Consider the following 23,853-nt stretch of genomic DNA (forward strand, 5'->3'; position numbering starts at 1 on the left):
TTTCTGGAAAGTTTTACTCAAAGATATTCCTGGACCTTAACATTATATAGGATTGACCGCAGCGTATATACGTGCCTCGTTGAGCATAATACATGCCTCGGTATTAAGTGAAAAGGTACACTCTGAGAACAGTCTAGTTAAATCTGACTATGGACAAATAAATTTGCACCCACTGCTGACTCTAGCCGTGGTCAGCATGGTGACCGTTTTAGCCGATTTTCGGCTAACTTTGACAGATTTTTTGTTAAAAAACCGAGTTTGACAGAAAATTTGACAGAATGGAATTTTTTTGGCAGATCTCTGGCAGAATTCTGCAAAAATGGCTATTTGATAGAAAAACATAGCAACTTTGAAAAAAGGGTACATTTTTGTTATGAAAATTAAGCTTCAATCTTTTCAAACAAACCCTTGCATAATGGGACATGTTGGCTGGTCTAGGTGCTGAGGTTCACTGGAAATCGGACTTTGTGACGCAACCGCGTGTTTCCTGAAATTTATGCAATTTCATAACATCTTTATGGACTTTAAATTATTTATAATGTAATTTGAACCTTAACTAAGGCAATACTACAACATCTGCATGTGATTTTAAGTGTTTATAGTGCTTTCGAGTAATTCTGGGGAATTTGGCCGATTTTTGGTAAATCTGACAGATTTTTGGTAAATCTGACAGATTTTTGGTAAATCTGACAGATTTTTGAAGTGCATTTAGCAGAAATTGGCCATGACCTTACGGTCACCCCGGTAGTCAGCTGGCTGCAAGTTTGACTGTGTTCTATAGTCAAGTCTAACTATATAGGTGGTTTTTACAGTGTGAACAAAATTAACTCAAATCATCAGGATATTTCAAATGTTCTGACCAAGTTATAAGGCAAACCCTTAAATTCTGACCGATGTTTTTTTAATTAATGATTTGCAATATTCGTGATAAAACCGAGCCTATATAGCTAGCTTCAAAAAAAGTTTTGGTGGACACGACCAATCAAAAGCCATCTTTGTAATCGTTCACGCCCAGTTTCCACGGTTTCCAGTCTTTCAAAGTTGGGACTTGGGATATATTAAACCGTCTTGTGATGTTCCCTCGACAAGAATTGAACCACTTGGAGTTCCTGATTTGTTTGGCCCCAGACATGCCTCTACTGCCCTGAAGAAAAGGCAGTATCCTACAAAAATAAGACGGCTGCATTTTGGGATATTTGACTAGGACGGACCCGTGATTGCGCCACTCGAAAAACTTATTGTACAGCTCATCTGATTGGTCAACTTTAAGAATGTACGTGGCGAGTTCCTCGACGCTCTTAAAATCACTGACGTGGATGTAGGAGTTGGGTGGAGCAAGTCTTTCAAAGTCCTCCTTCGGAGCGCCGTAAACTACGGGCACGACGCCATTTAGGAGACAGGAGACCCAGAACTTCTCCGTGATGTAGTCGCGACATTCGGAGTTTTCCAGGGCGAGGTAGAATTTGTACGTACCAATCAGATTGACGCACTTGGTGGACAGACGCGGTAGGCAGGTGAGCTTGCCACACTTCCCGTAGGTATCGAGCGGTAGGTGGCGCCCTAGCTCTTCAATGAACTCCATCCGGGGCCAGAAGACTTCCTTGGCGCAGTTGCTTCCCATCCACGCGATCAAACCCGTCTTACCCTCTGCGTAGTTAGCCTTCCTCTCAAAGGTATTCTCAAACGACCCTGGTTGGTAATAAGCGTAAGGGACACTGATATCGGCGGAAGGGAGGTACGTCAAATCGACGTGGTACTTCAAATCGCCTACCCTGTGGATCCATTTATGCACTCGGAGAGGCGACTCCATGCTGTACAATACTGCGGTCTGGGTAGGGGGAATCTGAATGGAATACTTCATTAGTTTTGTCACGCTCTTCAGTAGAGTAAAAGGCGAGAGGCCGAAGATTGCTGCATCTGTACCACTGAAATCTTTGACGTTTTTCGTGATGATCAATTCTATGGTGGTACTGTGTTCTGGACAGAATACATTGCACGGACGCGTGGAGTTATCAGAAGGGTCCAAGAAACATCGGTACATCTCTTCCAGTTCGGACCACTTGGAGATGACGTCCATTTCGGCCAGGATGGCGAAATGTTTGCTAGGGGCCGCTTGAGGGCGCGAATTCCAGGCCTTGTTCTCATCAGGCCCCATGTTGGCCTTGATACCCCTGTCCTGCACATTGAGTCTGTTTCTTGCAAAGTTCCAAGCTCGAAGCTGGAGATGGTGAAGCTTATCCGAGGACAACTCATTAAACAGAAATAATACAATCAGTGATCCGAATACTGAAGCGATGAAGCATTGTATACTCAAACGTCGAGTCTATGAGTAAATAATAAAAAAAATAACAGTAAGCTTTCAAACTGCTTAGGGAAACAAACAACTATTTAAAGGAAAAGAGATGGAGTTTGCGTCGGGTGATGTAAATTCAATATTAAGTTTTGCCACTTACACCGACATATGAACCGATTCCGACAAGCTCGGTTGTCGAGTGGTGAGACGTATGCACTAAGCATGCAGGAGGTCGTTGGTTCGAGTCTCACCCGAGTGATTTTTCTAACTCGGGGTGTTTATGAACTGAGTGTACGTCGGTGCAATGAAAGGCAAAATCCAATACTGATTTAACCGAAATGTCTTGAAATATAGAATCATGAAGATATCTTGACAATATATGGCCACAGAACTTTACAAAATATTACATGTTTATGTCATAATAGGATGGCGATGTCTAATAACATCCGTATTAACTTTTTTAAAGAGCGTTCACAGTCATTTTTAAATTTTAAAAATCGAATGAATACTTACAGTAACCCCGATGTACAGTCTCCGAAAACTCATATTTTGATCTTCTGTTTGATGGACTGCCTGTGAAAAAAGTAGCAATCTTTTAGTAGTTTCTAATCATTTTGAATAACTCTTAAAGACAGCTTTGAATGCTTAGAACATGGAAACAAAAACCAGGGCAACTTTACTCTTAAGCCGACTACACAATCATCTCAGTGTTCCATCAGGCAATGGGGTGTCCTATGATGACCTACCAATTTGAGGTCATCACAATTTGAATATTTAATCAGAGTTTTGTTCGACAATTTTCATCAAATTCCTTTTTTTCCCTCAAAAATAGATAATGTATTTAGATTGTCACAGGGGAAAAAAGTGCCGAACTCTCTACCAATTACATGCCATTTGAGAGTTGCAAATTTTCGGAGTTCATTTCCCTGCACTCGCCTATAGGTGTTTCAACATTTTTCAGGAGTTTTTCCCTGCAACCACCATGGAGGCAAGACCAGTAATTTGCTGCACTTATAGTTATACATGACGTTCGTTATTATGCCTTGATGTATAAACTCACCTTTCTTAAACTCAGCAAGTTTGTTGCACTCATGTTAAAAAAAGCCGAAGAATCGTCAGAGGAATGTTTCCATATTCAATTACAGTTTTCTCCTAAGCTACTTATACACTTACTACAGTGTAATGTTTCGGTTCAGTTGGGCAGTCATCGACTGATGCATACGAATGCATAACGCCGGTGTAATAAGTGGCCGAGACTTTACCTGCCTAACCCTTGCCCCTCATTGCACGTTGCACGGAAACAGCCTCGCCATCTTGGCATAACAAACATTGTATAATCGTTTCGACAAACACGGCATTTACTTTACCTCTTCAGCACACATCAGGCTTGCCTAACCTTTCATGAAATCAAGTGTGAACCCGTGGGCAGTTTGGCATGTTTACCTTTGGAATAACAGCTAAAATGTCATCATAATGGCACCGGCAAGCTGCGCTCCACGATCCAGCAACCCGCACGAATCTACATCTTGTGGCCTGTCTGTCTTCTTAATACATGTACAAAAAATATACATGGTCTGCTCCCTCTCTAGTGTTACGCAATCTTGCATGACATGTAATTTACATTTGAATAGGATGACTGCTGCACGTTCGATTATGGTTCAATAATATCCCCATAATAACGAGCAAATCTTCCATACAATCGAATGAATGAACGTACAGTTGAGCGATTTGTTACGGAACTGTCAAGTTATACCCTGGATGTTGCTCAGGCATTGCCGTATGGAGTAAGGTAGGTTGGTTGATAAGTGGATCCTTCTCGTCAATATTTTGTTGGGGTGGATTTTTTTTTTCAAAGGCAAACAAAATGTGCGTTTGGTATTTTCATTTTTTCATATTTCACATTCGGGAATGATGAGACAGCTACAATTGTAGCAACAAACGATTTTGCAGTTTTCATTTCACGTCTATTAAGGTAGGTAAAAAAAACCACCCCTATTTGTGGTTTAAAATTGGCATCTTAATGTTATTGAGTGTAACAAATGGTTTGTTTTACAAATCACAAATCGTCCTGATCTGTCTTGTTATATAGAAGTACATCATAAAGTCCGGTAGTCAGCTACGCCAGACAATTCATCTGCACGTACCAGCTGGATATACGAGATGTGCGGAATGGGAAATGCGTTGCCTGTAAGTGAATTCGCTTAGTTTAAAAATACAAATCACATTTTGTTTGATCCCTTGGGTATATTAGAGGCGAAAAGGGTTGGCTTCGGTATTAACTGAGGACGGACAAAAAGAGGAATACATCGGTCAACATGTCCTATAATACATTATGTTACACGTTACTGACCACAAACTTTGATTAACTGTGAGATATAAATATCCATGTCATCAGATTTCATTGCATTAGTATTACTCTTTCCCCCTTCCCTTTTTTTCTGCAGGTACGTTTAAGCCGCCACGTCATGTACGACTGTCTTCTGATGTTCACTTTTCTGCTCGTTTTGATACAAGTGACGTACATAATGACACCCGGTCATTGTGCAACAGAAAACAGCCGTAAACTCGAAAGCCTAGTGGATACATTTGCCGATGACAAAAGTTATTCCGTCAACGAAATCGGGAGACACAACACTGAGCTCATTACCTTGAAAGTAAAAAGTGACGACGCAACGAAAATTCGCGGTTCCGGTTTCGAAGAAAACTATAATTCCAGACGCAAAAACAGCTTGGGAAAGGATGAAAATGGAACCTTATTGTCCGCAAGGAAATTTACAAATAGAATCGACAAGAACGACCTGGCTTCAAGAAGGCGTAATGCGTCAAGGCGAAATGGTGGTGATGCAAAAGAAGTAAAGTCGGCTACGATTCAGCCTGGGAAACATGCAGTAAAGAGAACTCATGTTAACAACAAAAACGCCGAAAAGTCCGTCTCGATACCAAAACAAATCCTAGCTGCTCACGATGAACTCGATGGCAGACATCCCGGACAAAAGAAGCTCCATAACGAAACCAGAAGTAATTCAAAAGTTAAAAGTAAAGGCAAGTTTTGGCCTGGCTCGGGCGCTAAAACTCGAATGACATTCTCGAACTTTGGGGATGGAACTACGAACAAGACAAAGAAAAGCCTGGCCCAGTGTCATCGAAGGATACTCATATACGGCGGAATAAAAATAATTCGTCAATGGACAGAACTACAGACGTTTGTTGCCGCCCTTCAACTTCAGGACGACGGTGATTGGTCCACTAAGGTGTCATGTGACCAGTGCACCGTCCAATTGATTCTCAGCAACCGACTGGACAGTCTGAAAGGCAAAGACGCTATTGTATTTGGTATGTCACCCTACTCGCTGAAGGTCAAGATGTCGACTTTTGGTCACTACGATTTCGATCCCAGCCAGTTGCTGGTTTTCTACGGAGCAGAGACGCCATTGCGAATGCGTAAGTGGGTCCCGGATGTTGGCAATCTGCCAATTGACGCGGTGTGGTCGTATGCCCCGACTGCTGACGTGCGCATTCCATACGGTTACTATCAAGCCGGCAATCCGATGGATGCCCGCCGCAGGAACCCGTCTGGCAGGACTCAGGGCAAAGGTAAACTTATTGCGTGGATGGGAAGCAATTGTGTCAAGGAGGTTTTCTGGCCAAGAATGAACTTCGTTCGTGAACTCCAGACTCATATCCCAGTAGATGTCTATGGGAAATGTGGTAACCTGACCTGCCTGCCCAGATTATCCCCAAAATGTCAAAATCTCATGAGTCAGTACAAATTCTACCTCGCTTTAGAGAATGCCGAGTGTGACGATTACATCACCGAAAAGTTTTGGGAAACTACTTTGATGCACGAGGTCGTTCCCGTCGTGTATGGAGCGCCAAAGAGACATTACACCCAAAGGGCTCCACCGAACTCATTCATTTACGCCGGTGATTTCAAGACTGTGAAACAACTCGCTGATTACTTGATCAGCCTCGACAAGAGTCCACAAAAGTACTCCAAGTACTTCGAGTGGCGATACAGTGGCTCTGTCGTTGAGAATTTCCCCGATTTGAAGCTCTCACATTTCTGTGGTATACTGCCGCACATAGGTGGTGGCGGTAATAGTCCTGTGCCTGCGCACTTGCATCGCAAAAACCTAGCCGAAACAACTTGGTTCAATTCATGCCGAAACATGCGGAAGGGTGACAGAGCTTTCTTACCGACTGATGTCAATGCTACGAACTGGGTACCATGGCGATAGTTCTCAGTCACTACCATGTCAGGGACGGATCTAGCTTGAACGGAGGGGCTGGGGAGGGGTCAATTATGAAGGGGGGGGGGCGGGTTGAGCTAGGGGGGTTCGGGGCATGCCCCCAGAGAAATTTTGAAATCTGCGATGCTATTTGCAGCATTCTCATGAAATTTGAGAATAAAGTTAGGAACTTGAGCATTCATTTTTTTTGGCCCCATTTTACTACATGATAGTATCATACATGTATCATAACATTACTCAGCGTCTGGAAGAGGGGGCGGGGGACCCCTCCAAAGCCACCCCCACCTATCCGTCACTAGTTACATCAAAGCTATTTGGAAAGTTGACGGTTGTCCTACAATAATAATATTTGAGTTTTTATATGCAGACGATTTTTCGAAGCCGAACGTGCAGTCCTATATACATTAAAATACGGTTTTCCGATTCCACTTATGAAGAAGTCAAAATCTTAAGGACAGCATAATATACAGAAATAAATTTTCCCCAAACCGGCGCAACACCCATGCATGAAGTCATGATGTGATACAGTTTATTGTACATGTACCATGAAGACTCATTCGGGTTTTATTATACCAAAAATAATCATTCGGTATTTTTTTTCGTTCAAAGTCGAACTGCCGCGCAAATGGATGAAAACAACCAATATAATGCTTATGTGTTTTGATGTCCATACTGTGTGTATCAGCAGTGGCAAGATTTGAGAAAACATACAACTTTTTGAGTTTAAAAGATATACTGCCTGTCCGTGTTATGTTTTAGTCTCCACCTGACAACAAAGACTAAAACATACTATTTGAGAAATAATAGGAGAAAGAATCGAATTTGTTGAGTATAGTACATACATCTCTAATAAAGCGAAATACACAAAAAAGCAAGCTCAAAGATCATGGGGGAAAAAAGATATTGAGGAAAAGTGCCCCATGAATTTTGTTCCCAAACTTGATTTAGATTTTGTTCCCTAAGGCCAAAAAAAAGTCTCCGGTTTCTGGTATGCGCGCGCGTCGCCGTAGCCATGCGCGTCGGCAAAATGAAAACAGTTTTTTTTTCAATGAAAGATGATGTCTCAAAACCGCCCAACTCACTGGTTTGACTGGAATCCTGCTGCTGCACAATTTTAACGTGTTTTTAGATTGGGTTATGGTCGAGAATAAGCTTTATGTGGCCTCTCTGGACTCCCATATATTTGCACTAAGTTTAGTCGGGCACCATTTGCAGTCATCAACTGACATTTGAAGCAAAAAAATCAGGTAAAAAAAAAAGCCGCGTCGCCGCACCACTTTTTGGGCAAGCTCATTACCAGAAACCGGAGACTTTTTTTTGGCCTAAGGGTGCAGGCCAGTAATTAGGCCCAAAATTAGGCTCGGGTATTAGAGCATTTTGAGGGCCATCAACTATAGGACTACTATAGCCACACTGACACAGCCATACACGTGTGGAAAAGTCCGTTGCTGTTTAATGCTAATACTAGCCTATAATAGTACTAATAGCGCTAGTGTACCAGGAAATAAAATCAACTTTGGAATTATTTTGTCACTTGATAATCACCCACCAGGCAGCGGCGTACGTATATAGCTAGCCAGGGTTATCATCCTGATCCTAAGGGGCGGGGGGGGGGGGGGGGGACTTGAGGTTACAATGGAGGGGTGCCAAAAAATTCCATCTCTGCTGAAAGGTCGAAAGGTTTTTTCACCGAACAGCCGACCTCCGTAAAATCAAATAATGGGGGGGGGGGGGGGGGGGGGGGGGGGAGCTGGACACCATCTTCCCATTGGGGGGGGGGGGGCGTTGTTCAAAACCTATATCATGGTTAATGTAAGACAATCATACCGCTATTTGCTTTCCAGGGTGGGGGGGGGGGGGAGGGGGAGCTGGACACCATCTTTCCATGTGGGCGCTGTTCAAAACCTATATCATGGTTAATGTAAGACAATCATACCGCTATTTGCTTTCCAGGGTGGGGGGGGGGAGGGGGAGCTGGACACCATCTTTCCATGTGGGCGCTGTTCAAAACCTATATCATGGTTAATGTTAGACAATAACTACCACTATTTGCTTTCCACGGACGTTAAAATAAACAGCAACTCGCGAAAAGAAAGGGTTTTGATGAAAAATACGCACAAAATCGCGGAAAAGGGGACTTTTCAACTCATACAGCTGTGCTCCGATGCCAAATTTCCAAGGGGGGGGGGGAGCGACTAGGGGGCGCGAACTTTTAATGGGGCGGATTCAAATTAATCTCGGTCACTAAGTGGTTAGCTTGAAATCACTCTTTCTCATCTGCGAAAAATCATAATGTTATCTGCATAGGTTAATTTTACCTCCATGTTTCCATTTGGTATTTATTTGTCGCCCGGCCCCTTTTCTGCGAGTTGCATGTGATACGCCCCTTTTCGAAAATTGGTCTGGTGCCAATATTGTCAAATTTCATACGTATTGAATACCTTCAGAAGTCTAGGGGTTTTCATACTGCACTCGGAAGCAAACCGGAAGCAACATGGCGGCGATTTCAAGCGTGTTTCGTTCCGGTCTTTTCAGTAATAAAGTTGCCATTGTGACTGGTGGTGGCTCTGGGATTGGAAGGGCAATAAGTCAAGAGCTTCTTTTTCTAGGTAAGAAGTGATCAGTTGTTTATAAGGAGTGCGTATGCCCAATTTATGGAAGTTAATTCAAAGTTCACCGCTGATGTCATGTCGTCTGCATTTTGTGCGTGTACAAATGAATGTAGCTTGAGTACTGCAGCTCAAATGCTCATCAAGAATTCGACATATAGAGCTGGATTTTCTTCCTCCATCATGATAAAAGTATGTTGTAGAAACTAGATTGTAAGAGGCCCTAAAAAATGGGACTCTCTGTCATTTGTCTGTATCTGTTTTACAAAAATGGTCCTTTTCCCCTCTACTCTAGTTTCCCAACCCAGAAGCCAGATTCCATTAAAGTTAAGGCAGTGTATATTTTGCCGGAGACGGCAAACTTTTAGTAAACGTTAGTTTGCCGGATATGCACTGAACATGCGCAGTTACGTTTTTTTTGTACTTAAACATTTTCCGGTGACAAGTTTTAGTCTGGCTCCATGCCAAAATTATCGTTGTTACCTCGTATTCACAAGATGGGATTCAGACCATTTTATAATTTCGGACTTTATTTCCCTTTTAAAAAAAATCCTCCAGAGCCACAAATCTGAAAAAGAAAATGTAATACTCTGCAAAAACTGTTTGAGACATGTTAAAATAATAAAAGAAGAATATTCTTATTTATTTGGGGATGAGAAAAAAAAAATTAAAAATTGTGGTGCTGTCGGAATCGAACGCGAGTCATCCCGCTTACTAGAACCTTTGCTTAACCATTACACCAAACGTGCTACACAACTTTTGGTGGGAATTTAATACATCTTATAATTCAGCCCTATTTTAAAGAGTACAGCGCCCTCTGTTGATATGGATTGCCGCCGGCAAACCTTTAGTAATCATTAGTTTGCCGTCATTACCTCCGGCAAAATATCCACTACCTAAAGTTAAACATATAGGCCTACCTCATTTTAATGGAATCTGGGTTGGAATTAATAAAAACATCAATCACGCAGGGACTTCAACTCTAGCAGCATTGCTTGCGTATGTGAGTTGATAATATAATAATTGTATACGGTTCAGGCCTACTTGTAAGTTGTATACACGTGCATGAGGGCGCTATGTGACATGTACAATCTGCTTAAGAACGGAAAAAATGCAAGACCGGTTCAACTAAATAGACACTTTATGGACTCAAACAAAAGAGGGGCCCGTAAAACACAATCGCCCGAAATCTGGGAGTTTAACTTTGAACTGACAACAGGTTGTTCTGGGTTGCTTTTGTTTCTACAAACATGTACATGGGAATATTCATGGGGAAATACCTGGATCACAGAACACGTCTTGTTTAGTTCCAAATCAGGTTCTCCAATTGTTTAATTACAAAACAGGATGTAAAGTTGTGATTGCCTCGAGGAATCTGGACAAACTTCAGAAGGCTGCCCAGGAGATGAAACTACAGATACCCAAGAAGTCCACAGCTGACGTCAGAGAAGTCAAGTGTAACATACGAAATGAGGATGAGGTAGTTATTTGTAAGCTTACAAGATGACGTGGTGATTTTGTCAAAAAGCTTAAGTGTAAACAGTACAATGGCAACATTTTAAACTGTCAGTAAGTTAGAAAATATGCTCAAGATAGCATTGCACAATGTTACATCACAATGTAATACAGTGTTCAAAGTACTGTAAGGAGTACAGTGTCTCAGTTTCAGGCAGTTTTTAAAGTTCAGAACTCCTACTTTAATTTGAGCACAGAAATTGTACTTAAACTCTTAATTAATTGAATCATCAACACTGGGTTTTTTTTTTTACGTGTAAAAAATGTGTAATGAAGATGCATGCTTGGCAGCAGTGTGGGATAGCTTGTGCAAGTTGTGCTACCCAGAATCCTAATTTGCAGCCCAACCTGTCCCAGAATGCAATGCAGCATGCTACTTCACTTGTAATATATACATGTATTCGTTAAAGGGTTCATGGTTAGACTGTTTGTAGCTTGAGTTTGTTTTAGTCATTCAGGAAAGCACAATAGAGGGTTTCGCATGCAAACGGATACATTTAGTGCGACGGATACGTCATCAGTTATGACGTCATACGCCACTCACTATCCGCTAAACGTGCAGACGACACACATATCTCGCTCGCTACACGTAAGTAAAAAACGGATACGGATAGCTAAACGTAAGTGTAAGCGTATCTGTTCGCTTGTGAAACCTCCCTAATACTGAGCCATATCACTTTTTGAATTAGCAAGTTGGAATTCCAGTGATGAGAAATAGTACTCTGTGAGAGTCAGTGACATTTAAGATCAATAAAATGCAAGTACTTCAATGGACATTTTCATTCATGTCCGTGTTTTATTAAAAATTTACCCCGTCTGCCTCATAACGCAGGTCAAATCACTGATGGATGCGACAGTGCAACACTACGGAAAGATAGATTATCTGGTCAACAATGGCGGTGGCCAATTCCCCAGCCTGCTCGCAGACATTAAACTGAAGGGATGGAACGCTGTCATTGAAACGAACTTGACTGGCACATTTCTGTGCTGCAGAGAAGGTGATCTTTAGAAACAGATTTCTATCCTGGTCGGCAAAGTTTCAGTGAAGGGAAAGAGACATTTGGCATTGTGAGGCCAAAAGTATACACTCTCCCATCAAATACTCCCTTTAACATAAAAAAGACCCTACCCATATTTCAGTTGTAGGGATGTACATTAGCCCAGGTTGGACGAAGTCTTCATTGCATTACGTAACGTAGGGAGGAAAGGGAGTCCACCTGGGCTGGGATGTACATGTACATGTGTAAAACATCGGAATTCTAATGTAGAATTGGCTGTACTTGAGAAACTTTAATCAGAAACATTGGAGATTGTTTTTCAGTAAACAATCTTTTTTTTTTTCAGTATTAGAGCATTTTTTGATATGTGTTTTCAGTGGCAAGCTATCACATATCATCTTCAACGGTGAATATACATGTGTTTCGAATGTCATTTTGTTAATAATTTTTTGTGCTCCCATATCTTATGAAGCAAATTGAAATCGAATTGAAATTTTTTTTTTTTTTTTTGGCAGCGTACCAGAAATGGATGGGTGAACATGGTGGGGTCATTGTCAACATTATTGTAGATATGTGGAAAGGATTCCCGGTCATGGGGTGAGTTTTCATTCAAGGAAGATCCACAGTAGTCTATGGGATATCTCCTTGTGCAGCAAGGGTCTATGATATGCGAGCAGATTCGACAATTAATTATGCAAAACGAGACTGCGTCTCGACCTCCAGATTCTGACTTTTCAGTTGGCACCTTATATCGGGTATTCAGTAACCCGTTGTTGTATTACAAAAACATGGCAGCCAAATTGTCCAATCAACAGCCAAGTCCACATTTCTGATCAAACTGACATCACAATTTCTAAAGTTGACTCTGTTTAGCTGGTGCATGGGGTCGCATAAAATTGGCAAGTTCACATACATTGAGCATTGTTAAGGATCGGGCTCCATTGAACGACAGATGATACTCAGACTACAATGTAATTCACAGTGGGGTTTGTAAAGAATTTGTGATGGGCTCTGCGTCTGCTTGCTCATAGGAGATGAGTGTGAGCAATAAATGCAGCTGATCTGATCTGATCTAATCTGATCTGATTTGATTTCCAAATATTTATATAATAATGAACAATTGAAATTAATGGAATATACAGTAATTGGGTGTTGAATGGCCAGGCCCCTGTGAATAAACAATTAAGTTTAAATTTAACACATACAAAGAAACTGGAAACTATTGTTATCTAAACATGCACCACAAGTGTTTACATGTGAAAGAAAAAACACCCAAGAATGGGCCTTAGATAGAAATGGTGTTAAGGGGTCACTTATGAAAACTAATTTGTAGAACAACAGGCATAAATGGCGTGGAGTTTATCACTTTGCTGCTATTTAAGAGAAATCTGACTGCTAGCATTAGTGTTCAGATAGGTCATCTTATTTTGAAACCTTAATGGCATGAAAAATACCTCGACTCAGAAAATGGTAATTGTGTGTCAACATCATCAGTTTCTAAGATCCCTTGAGTGAGAAATTCTTTGTGGTTACGTTGCGGGGCATCAAATTCTTTGAACTCCATTTTTTGGGTACCAGTAATGAATTCTTAAAATTTTCAATAATTCCAGACACTCTATTTCTAGGAGTCTTGTATCCATTCCTCACTTTAACATCTTGTTTGTCTTAGACACACGGCGGCAGCCAGAGCAGCGGTGGAAAATCTCACCAAGACGGCTTCCTTAGAATGGGCGCCTAACCACATCCGCATCAACAGTGTAGCACCGGTAAGTCTGTACCATATTAAAAACAAAAATTGTACTCTTTGAACAAGGTCAATCAAGAAATGGCATGGTTAACTATGGATTTTGTGCACGAAGAACTCCAGGGACAGAACACGCAGCATGCGCGTATTGGTTCACGTGCGTAAAGTGCGCACGACTAAGTATAGTTTGGATGTGCACAAAGCCATTGCATGAGCGCCAGTCGTCGGCAATGTGTTCCAATCTCCCTCCCAGATTATGTAAGTAAAGTCTGTCACGAGCCAATGTGGCCTATAAGGCCGGCATTTCTCTCCAGTTTCAGTAGCACGAAACGACTGAGAATATTTCTACTCCTACTGGATGGGATGCCAGTCCATCGCAGGTTACTCACCATCTAATGCCGGTACCCATTTATAATCCTGGGTGGAGAGAGGCAAGTGGGGGTGGAGTGGCTTGCCCAAGGACACAACATATGAGCAGTAGCTGGATTCGAACCCCTGAACCTCTGATCATGAGTCATGACCCCTAACCACTAGGCCACACTCCCCACAGAGGATTCCCTCAACTCTCCCTTTGTAACCGTTGATCGGGTACTTGTACACAGACCCTCGAGTGTACCCATAAAGTCTGGACTGTTGTTATGGGTTTGAGTCCCCCCGGGCATGATTGTGGTTATATTGTTGGACACGCTCTTCAACAGCACCGAGTAAAACAATGGAGGGAAAAAATAATAAAATTGACATCTTCCGGCACACAATTCTAGCAGAACTATTTTTTTGTTTTAAGATTTACGACCAAAAAAAAAGAGATGGTATATATTTGTTGTAGGTGTGTCCCATGCATTCAGCCTTCCTTCAATTCGCCATGAGTGTCAATATCTTTGCGGTGCAAAGGAATTCACATTTCTATCTTTTCCAAACCAGGGTACCATCTACTCGGACTCAGCTGCAGCTAACTACGCAGATCCTGAGACTTTCAGCAGAGCGATCCCAAATGTTCCGGCTAAGAGACTTGGCAAAGTTGAAGAGGTGGGTAGGCGTGGCAAAAGCAACTGCTTGGAGGGGGGGGGGTTACTTGGGTATCAACCTGTCTCACTCTTCTAGAAGTAAAAACATTTGAAGGCTCACAACAATATATGAGGCATTCAGGCAAAATGAGACGGAATTGGGCACACGCTAAAGTGGAGAAAAATTAATAGTGATGAATTTTTTGTATTGATTTTTCTAATGTTTGATATGTCTACTACACATATTGTAAAGAAACATTGTAGTTATAAAATAAAAATGTATTTAAGGAGAAACCAAAATTGGCACTTTCCATTGTCGCAACTTCAAAACTCGAGCGTTAAAGGTTTTTTCTCAGTAAAATCAGGAAAACTTTGATTTCTCCATAAGCCAATCGACCATATCAAACTGAAAGTATCGATAAAATAAGGCCATGGTAGGTCAAGCTATACAATTCCCCCCCCCCCCCCCGAGTACTGCTATTCGAGTACGAGTACTTTGATGATGGAGTACAATTTTGACATGTCGAGTACGAGTACTTTGCTGCCCGAGTATGAGTACCGTCATTTCGAGTGCGAGTACTTTGACATTCGAGTACGAGTACGAGTACTAAAAAAAAGTACTCGAGTACCGAGTACGAGTACAACAACACGGAATGTCCGATTGAAGTGCAACAAACAATACTGTAAGGAGAATTTGATTCTCTTTCCTCATACCCACAAATCCCTGTTTCAACCTCTGCCCAGTTCTGTCTCATTTTGCCAGAATGCCCTCGCATATTATGTGAAGAGATCCAAAAACGAACCCATTATTAGCAAAAGTCTCACAATACCAAACACATGTCCCGTCTGGCATGCTGTCGTTTGAGAAAAACTCGCATCTTCTAAAATATTCATTTTCCAATCATCCCTTTGCCGATGATGGGGTTGTTAGCAACAACGATCACAGAAGAAAGTTGCCCTCAAATTATTCAACAATTTCACAGAAGCAAACCAGCCCATTTTATATTATTACACCATCAGAGCAACCATTGTTTATGGATTGAGAAAGGTTTGAAAAAGAGTAGTTCAATCACATGGAAGTAAACACGCATACAAGGCTTGTCAATTCACAAGTCCAAAAATGTTAGCATTTTTTATCTTTTCTTTTAACACAGGGCACCTGCTGATTGCAAACGTTTACAACAGTCACTGCTCAACAGTTGTGTTGAAAAGGACGGTTGCAATTTTCTTTAATAAACTAAGAAGTATTTTAAACACTTGAATTATTTTACCCTGTGTAATTATGTGTTTTCTAACAAAGTCAATCTGCCACGCAAACGCCTCTCTTTTGTTTTCATTCTGATTTGTAGATTTCGGCTGCTGTCTGCTTTCTCTTATCGCCCGCAGCTGCCTACATCACGGGTGAAACCCTGAAAGTCGATGGGGGCTCCAGCCTGCATGGCTTCCCTGGCTTCTCTGTGCCAGGTAAGAAAATGGAACATTCCAGATTTCGCCAAAAGCACCGCCCATCTGTGTGTGTGTGTACACAGCACCGCCCATCTGTGTGTGTGTGTACTTTTCTCACGGTGCTCGCGACCAAGTTTCACTGAGCTATGTGGTCAGTTTATTCATAAGATGAATTTGCGTTGGGGCGATGTAAATCAATATTAGGTTTTTGCCCTTCACCAGCTGACCAAAAGTTGTGATCCGATTGGTCATTGGGGACTGTTCATACACAACATTGTTTTTATTTCCAGATGAATCCATAAACCATACAGTACGGGGGCGGTTTTGGGCAGGCCAGGGAGTAACAGGCAGGGTGGGTTTGGGCAGGCTAGGGAGTAACAGGCAGGGCGGTTTGGGGTAGTAGTACAAGTAACAGGCAGGGTGGTTACGGGCAGGCCAGGGAGTAACGCAGGGTGGTTTTGGGTAGGCTAGGGAGTAACAGGCAGGGCGGTTTTGGGTAGGCCAGGGAGTAACAGGCAGGGTGGTTTTGGGTAGGCCAGGGAGTAATAGGCAGGGTGGTTTTGGGCAGGCCAGGGAGTAACACCCAGGGCGGTTTTGGGCAAGCTAGGGAGTAAAAGGCAGAGCAGTTTGAGGCAGTACTGGGAGTAACAGGCAGGGCAGTTTGGGGTAGTACTACGAGTAACAGGCAGGGTGGTTACGGGCAGGCCAGGGAGTAACGCAGGGTGGTTTTGGGTAGGCCACAGAGTAACAGGCAGGGTGGTTTGAGTTTGAGGCAGTACTGGGAGTAACAGGCAGGGCAGTTTGGGACAGTACAGGGACTATCAGCAACTTGATGTATTTTTTTGTTTTCAGGGTGGCTTTTTGAGAACAATATTTCCATTTTATTTGGTTTCCATGTTTTTCTTTTCAGATCATGAAGGATTCAAAGCCTACGACTGGGAAACTGACATCAAAGAAAGAAAAAAATCCGAGACAGAGATGGAGAAATCAAAGCTCTAACACAGCGCAGATTTAAATAGATTAGGAAATTTTATTCATAAAAAAATCCATGGGAATTTATCAAAACAAAACAAGCATAAAAAAGGTATTTTGTAATTTACATTGTAAATTGTAAATAAATTATTTGTACACATGAAATGTAAAGATAGAAAGGTATTCAAACATCTTTTATTTAAAAAAAAAAAGACTTAGAAAAATCAAGGCGTTGATAGACATTTAAGTGCGGCTTAATGTGGCTGTCATTCCAAGCATTTTTGAAGGTTCTTATTTAGGAAGGATATAATTAGCACTGATAGATGTAGTTCTATCCGAAAAACTAAGATTTGAAATCAGGCTGTATCTTGAAGATGATACTGAGCATACTGATCGGAACGTCGAGTTTCACAACCAACCGATTCTTTTCAGAACCACACTTCTTTTCAAAAGAGATGGTTCCACATGGTGTCACCGCAAACCCTCACTAGATTATAAAAAAGAAGTTATGACCTAGTACAACACTCTAAAGGTTGTATTAAAGTGAGATGTTATTAAAATAAGATTTTCAAATTACCGGAAAAAAAAACAGCTAATCAGCTAAACTCGAGAAAAAAAAAGTGGTAAAACATCTTCACATCTTAAAACAATTCAATATAAATATATCTATTGCAATTTGGGCAAAATATTTCAGATTAATATTTTTTTTCATAAAATAAAAATAGTACACAATTTTTTTTCCATAAAAAGTGCAGGAATGATTTGTTTTATTACGGTGGTTTCAAGCAAACATTAATTTTGATAGCTAATGACAGCAATTAAAGAATATCAAAACTAAAATACGGAGTGATGTACGTTCTTTTAATATTTTCTACAGAGTTTCTTTTTTTGTAACCTTTTTAGTGTTAAAAAGGATGTTTTGTCTAGACCTTGAGCTGTTTTTGTCTAATATATGAAAATAATGAAAACTCGCATTGGGAAACGAGCGTTTTGTTACTGTGCAGCACACACTAGCTATTTTTGTAAAATTAAAAATAAATGTTTGCATCAAGGAGTTGTTACAACCCGTCTGAAAAGTGACAACACTGGCACCAAACGCAACCCTGGTAACATTCCTGCATTGAATACCAAAACTGGAAATTCTTTTTAAAGGTAATATACAACATTTGCAAACATCAAAAAACAACTACCAAATTATTATGAAATACCTTACTGGACTGTAAGTGAATAATAGTATCAAGCATTCTGTGAAATCATGGCACCTGGTGTGCTGTCGTTTTCAAGAAAAGTGGAATTTTTGTATCAATTTGCAACGATGGTCGGCCGACCATCGATGGAAAAAAACCTCGTTTTTTCTTCTTCAAATACCGCCCCAAATCTACCAAATTTAGTTAGTCAAAATGTTCTTCGCAATCGGTTACACATCCGTGAATGGGTGCAAGCCAGCTAGTCTGGTTCCCTGACCTGACAATTCCCCGCTGTCCATAAATTACTCCGTAGTAAAATAAATTGCTCCACATCTGAAGTAGGGTCAGGGAACCAGATTACAAGAACAGCATTTTATTTCTTGTTGTTTTTTTCAGCAGCTATGAACACAAAACTTTAAGCGGGTCAGTGTAACAGTATTTGCTATAAAATACGAACCCCCAAATCCATCCATTTCTGAAAATTACAGCAAAAGCAAATGTTGTATATCACCTTTACGTCTTTCTGTCATCATTTTCCGTGGACATTTTTGTTCCACACGACATGTATCGCGGTGAGCGAGGCTATAACCCCACCCATGGCACCGACCCCTTTACTGACATACTGGAGCACCGACAGCGGTATCCAAACATCGCTGAGGTTGATAACCAGTTGTAGGTAGGCCTTGCGCAGTTCGCGCCTCAGCTCAGCTCCCTGGGCGGAGTTGATTGTTCCCGCTAGCTTCATATCCTCGGCTCGACGGGTCAACAACTGGATCTTGCGGAGGTCATTCAGGGTCAGTGACAACAAAGCTATCAGCCAACACCACGCTGACCTCTGACCCCACTTCTTGGTGTCAACCTGACAGTTCAAACAGGGACATTTAATGTGACAACAGAAGAATCTAAATTGTGTACATATATTGTGTCTGCTGTAAAAAGACAAAATGACACCTGATTATAGAACCTAGCAGAGGAGCATTGCCAAATAGCAGATTTAAATGAAAGGTCATCGGATCTACCATGTGATCTTGTAAGGCGAAGAATCACACCGACAATGTTTGGTATCAGGGAAAAACAGAATGGAACTTTCTTTTCAAACTTTTTAATTGCGACCTGACCAATGACTTGGGAAGATTTCAACATTACCCTGCTAAATGGCAGTCTATGGAATATCCCTGAGCACAGCAAGGGTCTATGATATGTGAGCAGATTCGGCGATTAATTATGTAAAACAAGACCGCGTCTTGACCTCAAGATTCTGACCGTTCAGCGGGCGCCTTTTATCGAGTCTTTGGTAACCTGTTGTTGTATTACAAAAATGTGGCATCCAAATTGACCAGTCAACAGGTTAATCCACATTCTAATCGAAATGACATCACAGTTTCTACAGTCGACTCCAAATGGCTGGCGCGCAGGGTTGCATAAAATTTGGCCTGCATGTCAGGATATATAAGACGTTCGACCGTGGCTCTGCACACGTGCATGTTTGATCCTCCGACAAGCTAAATGGCACATCTATGTTTTTAAACGAGCAGGTGTAAGAGTTGAATGTGGACAACAAGTCAAACATCGCTCCATTACAACGTATTCAAAACTCCGCTGCCAGAATGGTCACTCGGACTAAGAAACATGAACACATTACACCAGTCCTTCGGTCTCTTCATTGGCTTCCGGTTCACGAACGCATCATCTTCAAAACACTTCTCCTTGTTTTCAAAATCATTCACAACCTTGCCCCATCATACCTCCAGAAGCTCATATCTACCCGGTCCACAGCCATTTCATCTACATCCCGCCACCTCCGATCACATTCTACAGCCCATCTTCAGTTACTGCCTGGACCTAAAACCAAAACCCGCTATGGCAACCGTGCCTTCTCTGTGCTAGCCCCGAAACTCTGGACCTCTCTTCCCATCCACATCCGTGAAACTGATTCTTTGGACTCGTTTAAGACAGAACTTAAGAGCTTTCTTTTTTCACAAGCCTTTGATCAGTAAATTGATAATTGTACAAGAAACTACTGTGCGCTTTGAAACATGGTGGAAAGCGCATTATAAATGTTGTAAGTTATAGTTATAGTTATAGTTATAACAAGGAAGAAACAGTCTACGGTGGCTGGGGAAAGAATGACTTTGTTCTTTTGCTTACATCATATATCTTGGTCCTGCCAAACCATATGATATGATCCACCAGCAACCAGAGAGCTTTGCCAGAGTAACCAATCACAGTCAGCGTTCGTTGAATGTCGTCGGTCAGGGCCAACATGTCCAACGCTTTCTGGGCAAACTCAGCAGAGCGGAACATTCGAAACACTGAAACATAAGTGAATGCGAAGGATTACTTACATGTATACTGTTTAAAGAAACACACAAAAAAAAAACCCAAAGTAAATGGTACAGAATATCATTAAAAAATACTGATAAAGCAATGCCGACACATATGAACAGCTTCAACAAATAGATGAAGATTGCCGATTTTCTTTAAACATATGTTATTTTAACTGCATATACATGAAACAATCAGCTGTAAATGAATGCCCACCAGGCACTAGGGATTTAAACTTCCAAGCCACTCCTGAAGTTGGGGAAACCTTGAAAATAACTTTCCATTTTTCCAGTCTGGCAAAACTCAGGGAATTGACAGTGATACCCACAAGGGAAAGAGTTGACCTACGACCAAGTTGACTTAGGACTGAGTTGACTTGGGACCGAGTTGACCTGGGACCAATTGACCTGAGACTGAGTTGACTCGGATCGAGTTGGTTTGGGACCGAGTTGACTTGAAACCACTGGGAACACTGTTAACCCTTCTACATCTATAACTTGGCCCTAACTCCCTGGGCCTTTTTGCTAGGATGTAGCCTCAATCCTGCAAAATCCTCCAATTGGCCTCATGGAAAAATAGCATATAGCCTCAATCCTGCAAATTCCTCCGTTGTTTCTTGAATATGGTCCATGGAGGGGTGACCACTGCCTGAATCCAGCAAAATCCTCCGGCTATGACTGTCAATAGGCTGAGGCAGAGGCAGTGACATCCTGGAGCAGTGCAGAGAATGTCAAGTATAATCAAGGACTAAATTTATGCACGGCTGAGCATAAACAACACAAGGTCCGGCCCAAGACCTTGAAACAGTGCGTACTCCGAAATCAGCAACGCACTTTGGCCATGTAACCTCAATCCTGCAAATTCCTCCAATTTGCAAAAAGGATTTTGGAGGATTCAGGGCGGTTAGGGTTAGTGGCACTTTGCTGGGGATCCCTTTATGCACCTAAATCCAACAACCGACGAAAATACAACAGCAACTTCTAATGACAAACAGCCCGAAGTAGAGGAATATATATAGGGCTGGGTTCTGAGTCTGACAGTCCCGTATGTACCAAAGCACTTACACTTTCTGGATGTAGTAACAGCACTTTCCAAGTTTTGGACTCTCTGTACAGTATTCTTTGGGCCTCCATACGTCGTATAGTACCACAACAGAAACCTCGATGCATACTGTGTGACTCTGTGTACAAAACAAACAAATCAATTAAAGTGAGCTTTATTTATACAATATCTTACTTTTGCCTATATTTAGCATGATTTATCTACTCAACAGGATCAAAAAATAAAATTGACCCTGTTCATGTTACTTTTTAGCAGATTTTGGGTGCAAGGCCTAGGGTTACCGTGATTGGATACATTGAAAACATCCTTTTATTTGCTTGAAAGGTTTTGTCCATTACAACCAAAATTCCTTTCTAAGTTGCTTGTCTCAAGAACCATGCAATTTCCCGAATATCACTTGGGTGATACTACCTAACATGCTTTAAACCTGCCTAACCCTCTAAGAGTTCATCTGGGGTCAAGTAATAATAATAATAATAATAATAATTTGGGAGGCTAATCATCCTTACTCGCAGCTGGTATGCTGAATTGAGAAGGACGCAGCTACAACGTGGTCGGGCCGCTGGCACGTAAAGGCGCCTATGGCTGCCGGCCACATCGACCCATATATGACCACGGAGCACAGCCTGAGATCGAAAGTGTTTGATTTTTCCGGAGGGAGGAAAACAGGAGGGCCCGGAGAAAAACCCTCGTGGCACAGGAGGGAACCAACGCACAACTCTACTCACATGTGTCCCGCGGCCGGGATTCGAACCGAGGTCACCTTGGTGAGAGGCGAGCGCTTTACGCACAAGCCACCCATGCCACCCAAATTGCACACTACAGCTTTAATACTACTAGCCTAGAACATGTACATGTACAGTGTGAGCCAGATTAGGGCTAATGATCGTCAGCCATATGCCTATAGTAAGTAGTATGTCAGGAGAAAAATGATTCTGGGACTAACAAACATCATTCCGAGTGTCAAATTTTGTAACAAGATTCTTGGAAAATCTGGCTCCTCGTAGATTCTGCAAAGCACAGAAAAAAGTGATGTGTGGCAGAGATTATTTGGGTCCTGAAATAGTATAGATAATGTATGTTTTTACTGTTACTTTTGTTAGTTGTAAAAGTCAAGTAACTGTGATAATGAACGGACGGTCTAAGGTGACAATGCACAAATTTGGGGCCACAATGATGTGTACAGCAGTGGCGGACCACAAAGCACAAGGACACGAAAGAAGAAGAATGATGAACAGATGAAATCATGTGCACCTACCTACGCCAGCTACAGTAGGCCTAAACTACAATTTACAACTGAATGAAATAGGCCTAGTCCATTTCTTTAACGTACACACGCGAAGGGTATCAGACCTACATTTTGATTTTTTGTCCTGCATATGATGTGGCCATAAGTTAAAGGAATGTGATTCGAGTTTTGGTCAGGAAACCAGACTAAATTACTCCATGCAGCTAGGTTTGCATCGAGTGTGTGCTCAACACAGACATATAATAAAACCTAGACACGACATTTGCTATTGCGCCTATGAGCAAAATGCTGCGTGTATAGAATAACTAAGAAGTATGCGCGTAAATCGAAGCCATATGCATGACATTCGCGCATTGCGTAATTAAGCCGCGTGGTGCAGCCCGTTTTGCTCACAGAATTTACAACGTAAAAGCAGATAATGTCGTGTCTAGGTTTTATTATATGTCTATGGTGCTCAACGTTCACAATGTCAAAAAAACTGATGGTGGTGAGTAAAAAGTCTGATTTTCCACCCCAAAACTTGTCCCATGATCCAAATGTCAATTGTTCCAGAACATTTGAGAGTTATGGATCAACCAGGGCAACTGTTTGGGTGGATTTGTGTTCAGAAATTGGAATTCCAAAGGTATTACGTCTATCAAAGTGCATTTCCAAAAGCCATAGCGTACTGACCCCCCCAAAAATCACAATGCTAGAAAAGAATGCTAACGAGAGGTGCCTTCTAAGTTCTAGTTCTAATTCTAGAAGTAAAGAAACATGTGGCATGAACCGGGAACTCAACTCAGTCTCTATTTTATTTACTACACATTTCTCCATAGCCAGCCACCAGACTAATAACACTGAATGAAGAGGTCATTCTTTTCAAATAGTTGGACCGTGGTTGGACATGTACCAGTCTAGTATTTAGCACCATTTTGAAATCACTTGACTTCCCTCTCATGTGCAAAATATTCAAGAAATGTCCTTTGAATTGAGTTTGCAAACTTGGTTGGTGAAATACTGAGGACCTTTTTTGCCCAATGGAATGATTGGAGAAATTTGCTGGTTAATAAGGAGTGAGTAAAGTTGGCCCATGGAGGAAGGAACAGACCTCCATGGTTGGCCTGATTTCGTTTTGCACGTCTTTAGTTTCAGAGCACTACACTACACACGTACAAACTTATCGCGAAAATCTTTATATGCAAATTAGGTGAACAGCG

General features: G+C 41.7%; 4 protein-coding genes across 7 annotated transcripts; 2 read left to right on the plus strand and 2 right to left on the minus strand.

Moving 5' to 3' along the window:
- Positions 1 to 663: 663 nt before the first annotated feature.
- LOC119729662 (glycoprotein 3-alpha-L-fucosyltransferase A-like) lies at positions 664 to 3,777 on the minus strand. 3 transcript variants are annotated; one of them, XM_038202326.1, is made up of 3 exons: positions 3,661 to 3,777; positions 2,807 to 2,866; positions 664 to 2,323 (listed from the first exon to the last, which is right to left on the minus strand). In XM_038202326.1, exons 1-3 carry the CDS (start codon positions 3,673 to 3,675, stop codon positions 983 to 985), a joined length of 1,416 nt encoding a protein of 471 aa, XP_038058254.1. In that variant the 5' UTR covers positions 3,676 to 3,777; the 3' UTR covers positions 664 to 982. The 3 variants fall into 3 exon arrangements, with proteins under 3 accessions (XP_038058254.1, XP_038058251.1, XP_038058252.1); XM_038202323.1 differs by lacking the exon at positions 3,661 to 3,777 and adding an exon at positions 3,467 to 3,643; XM_038202324.1 differs by lacking the exon at positions 3,661 to 3,777 and adding an exon at positions 3,354 to 3,642.
- LOC119729661 lies at positions 3,722 to 6,564 on the plus strand. The gene is made up of 3 exons (XM_038202322.1): positions 3,722 to 4,082; positions 4,383 to 4,480; positions 4,738 to 6,564. Exons 2-3 carry the CDS (start codon positions 4,454 to 4,456, stop codon positions 6,529 to 6,531), a joined length of 1,821 nt encoding a protein of 606 aa, XP_038058250.1. The 5' UTR covers positions 3,722 to 4,082; positions 4,383 to 4,453; the 3' UTR covers positions 6,532 to 6,564.
- A 2,429-nt stretch (positions 6,565 to 8,993) lies between these two features.
- LOC119729725 (peroxisomal trans-2-enoyl-CoA reductase-like) lies at positions 8,994 to 18,051 on the plus strand. Of its 2 annotated transcripts, none has more exons than XM_038202432.1 (8): positions 8,994 to 9,152; positions 10,499 to 10,632; positions 11,500 to 11,665; positions 12,181 to 12,262; positions 13,335 to 13,431; positions 14,331 to 14,435; positions 15,763 to 15,877; positions 16,770 to 18,051. In XM_038202432.1, the coding sequence occupies exons 1-8, from the start codon at positions 9,038 to 9,040 to the stop codon at positions 16,856 to 16,858; spliced, it is 903 nt and encodes a 300-aa protein (XP_038058360.1). In that variant the 5' UTR covers positions 8,994 to 9,037; the 3' UTR covers positions 16,859 to 18,051. The 2 variants fall into 2 exon arrangements, with proteins under 2 accessions (XP_038058360.1, XP_038058361.1); XM_038202433.1 differs by lacking the exon at positions 8,994 to 9,152 and adding an exon at positions 9,253 to 9,344.
- A 152-nt stretch (positions 18,052 to 18,203) lies between these two features.
- Positions 18,204 to 21,549, minus strand: LOC119729726 (peroxisomal membrane protein PMP27-like). Its single transcript, XM_038202435.1, has 3 exons — positions 21,408 to 21,549; positions 20,167 to 20,330; positions 18,204 to 18,877 (listed from the first exon to the last, which is right to left on the minus strand). Exons 2-3 carry the CDS (start codon positions 20,320 to 20,322, stop codon positions 18,548 to 18,550), a joined length of 486 nt encoding a protein of 161 aa, XP_038058363.1. The 5' UTR covers positions 20,323 to 20,330; positions 21,408 to 21,549; the 3' UTR covers positions 18,204 to 18,547.
- Between the last annotated feature and the right edge of the window lie 2,304 nt (positions 21,550 to 23,853).

Source organism: Patiria miniata, unplaced genomic scaffold (genome assembly GCF_015706575.1).
Source record: "Patiria miniata isolate m_02_andy unplaced genomic scaffold, ASM1570657v1 HiC_scaffold_21, whole genome shotgun sequence".
In the NCBI taxonomy this organism is placed as follows: domain Eukaryota; kingdom Metazoa; phylum Echinodermata; class Asteroidea; order Valvatida; family Asterinidae; genus Patiria; species Patiria miniata.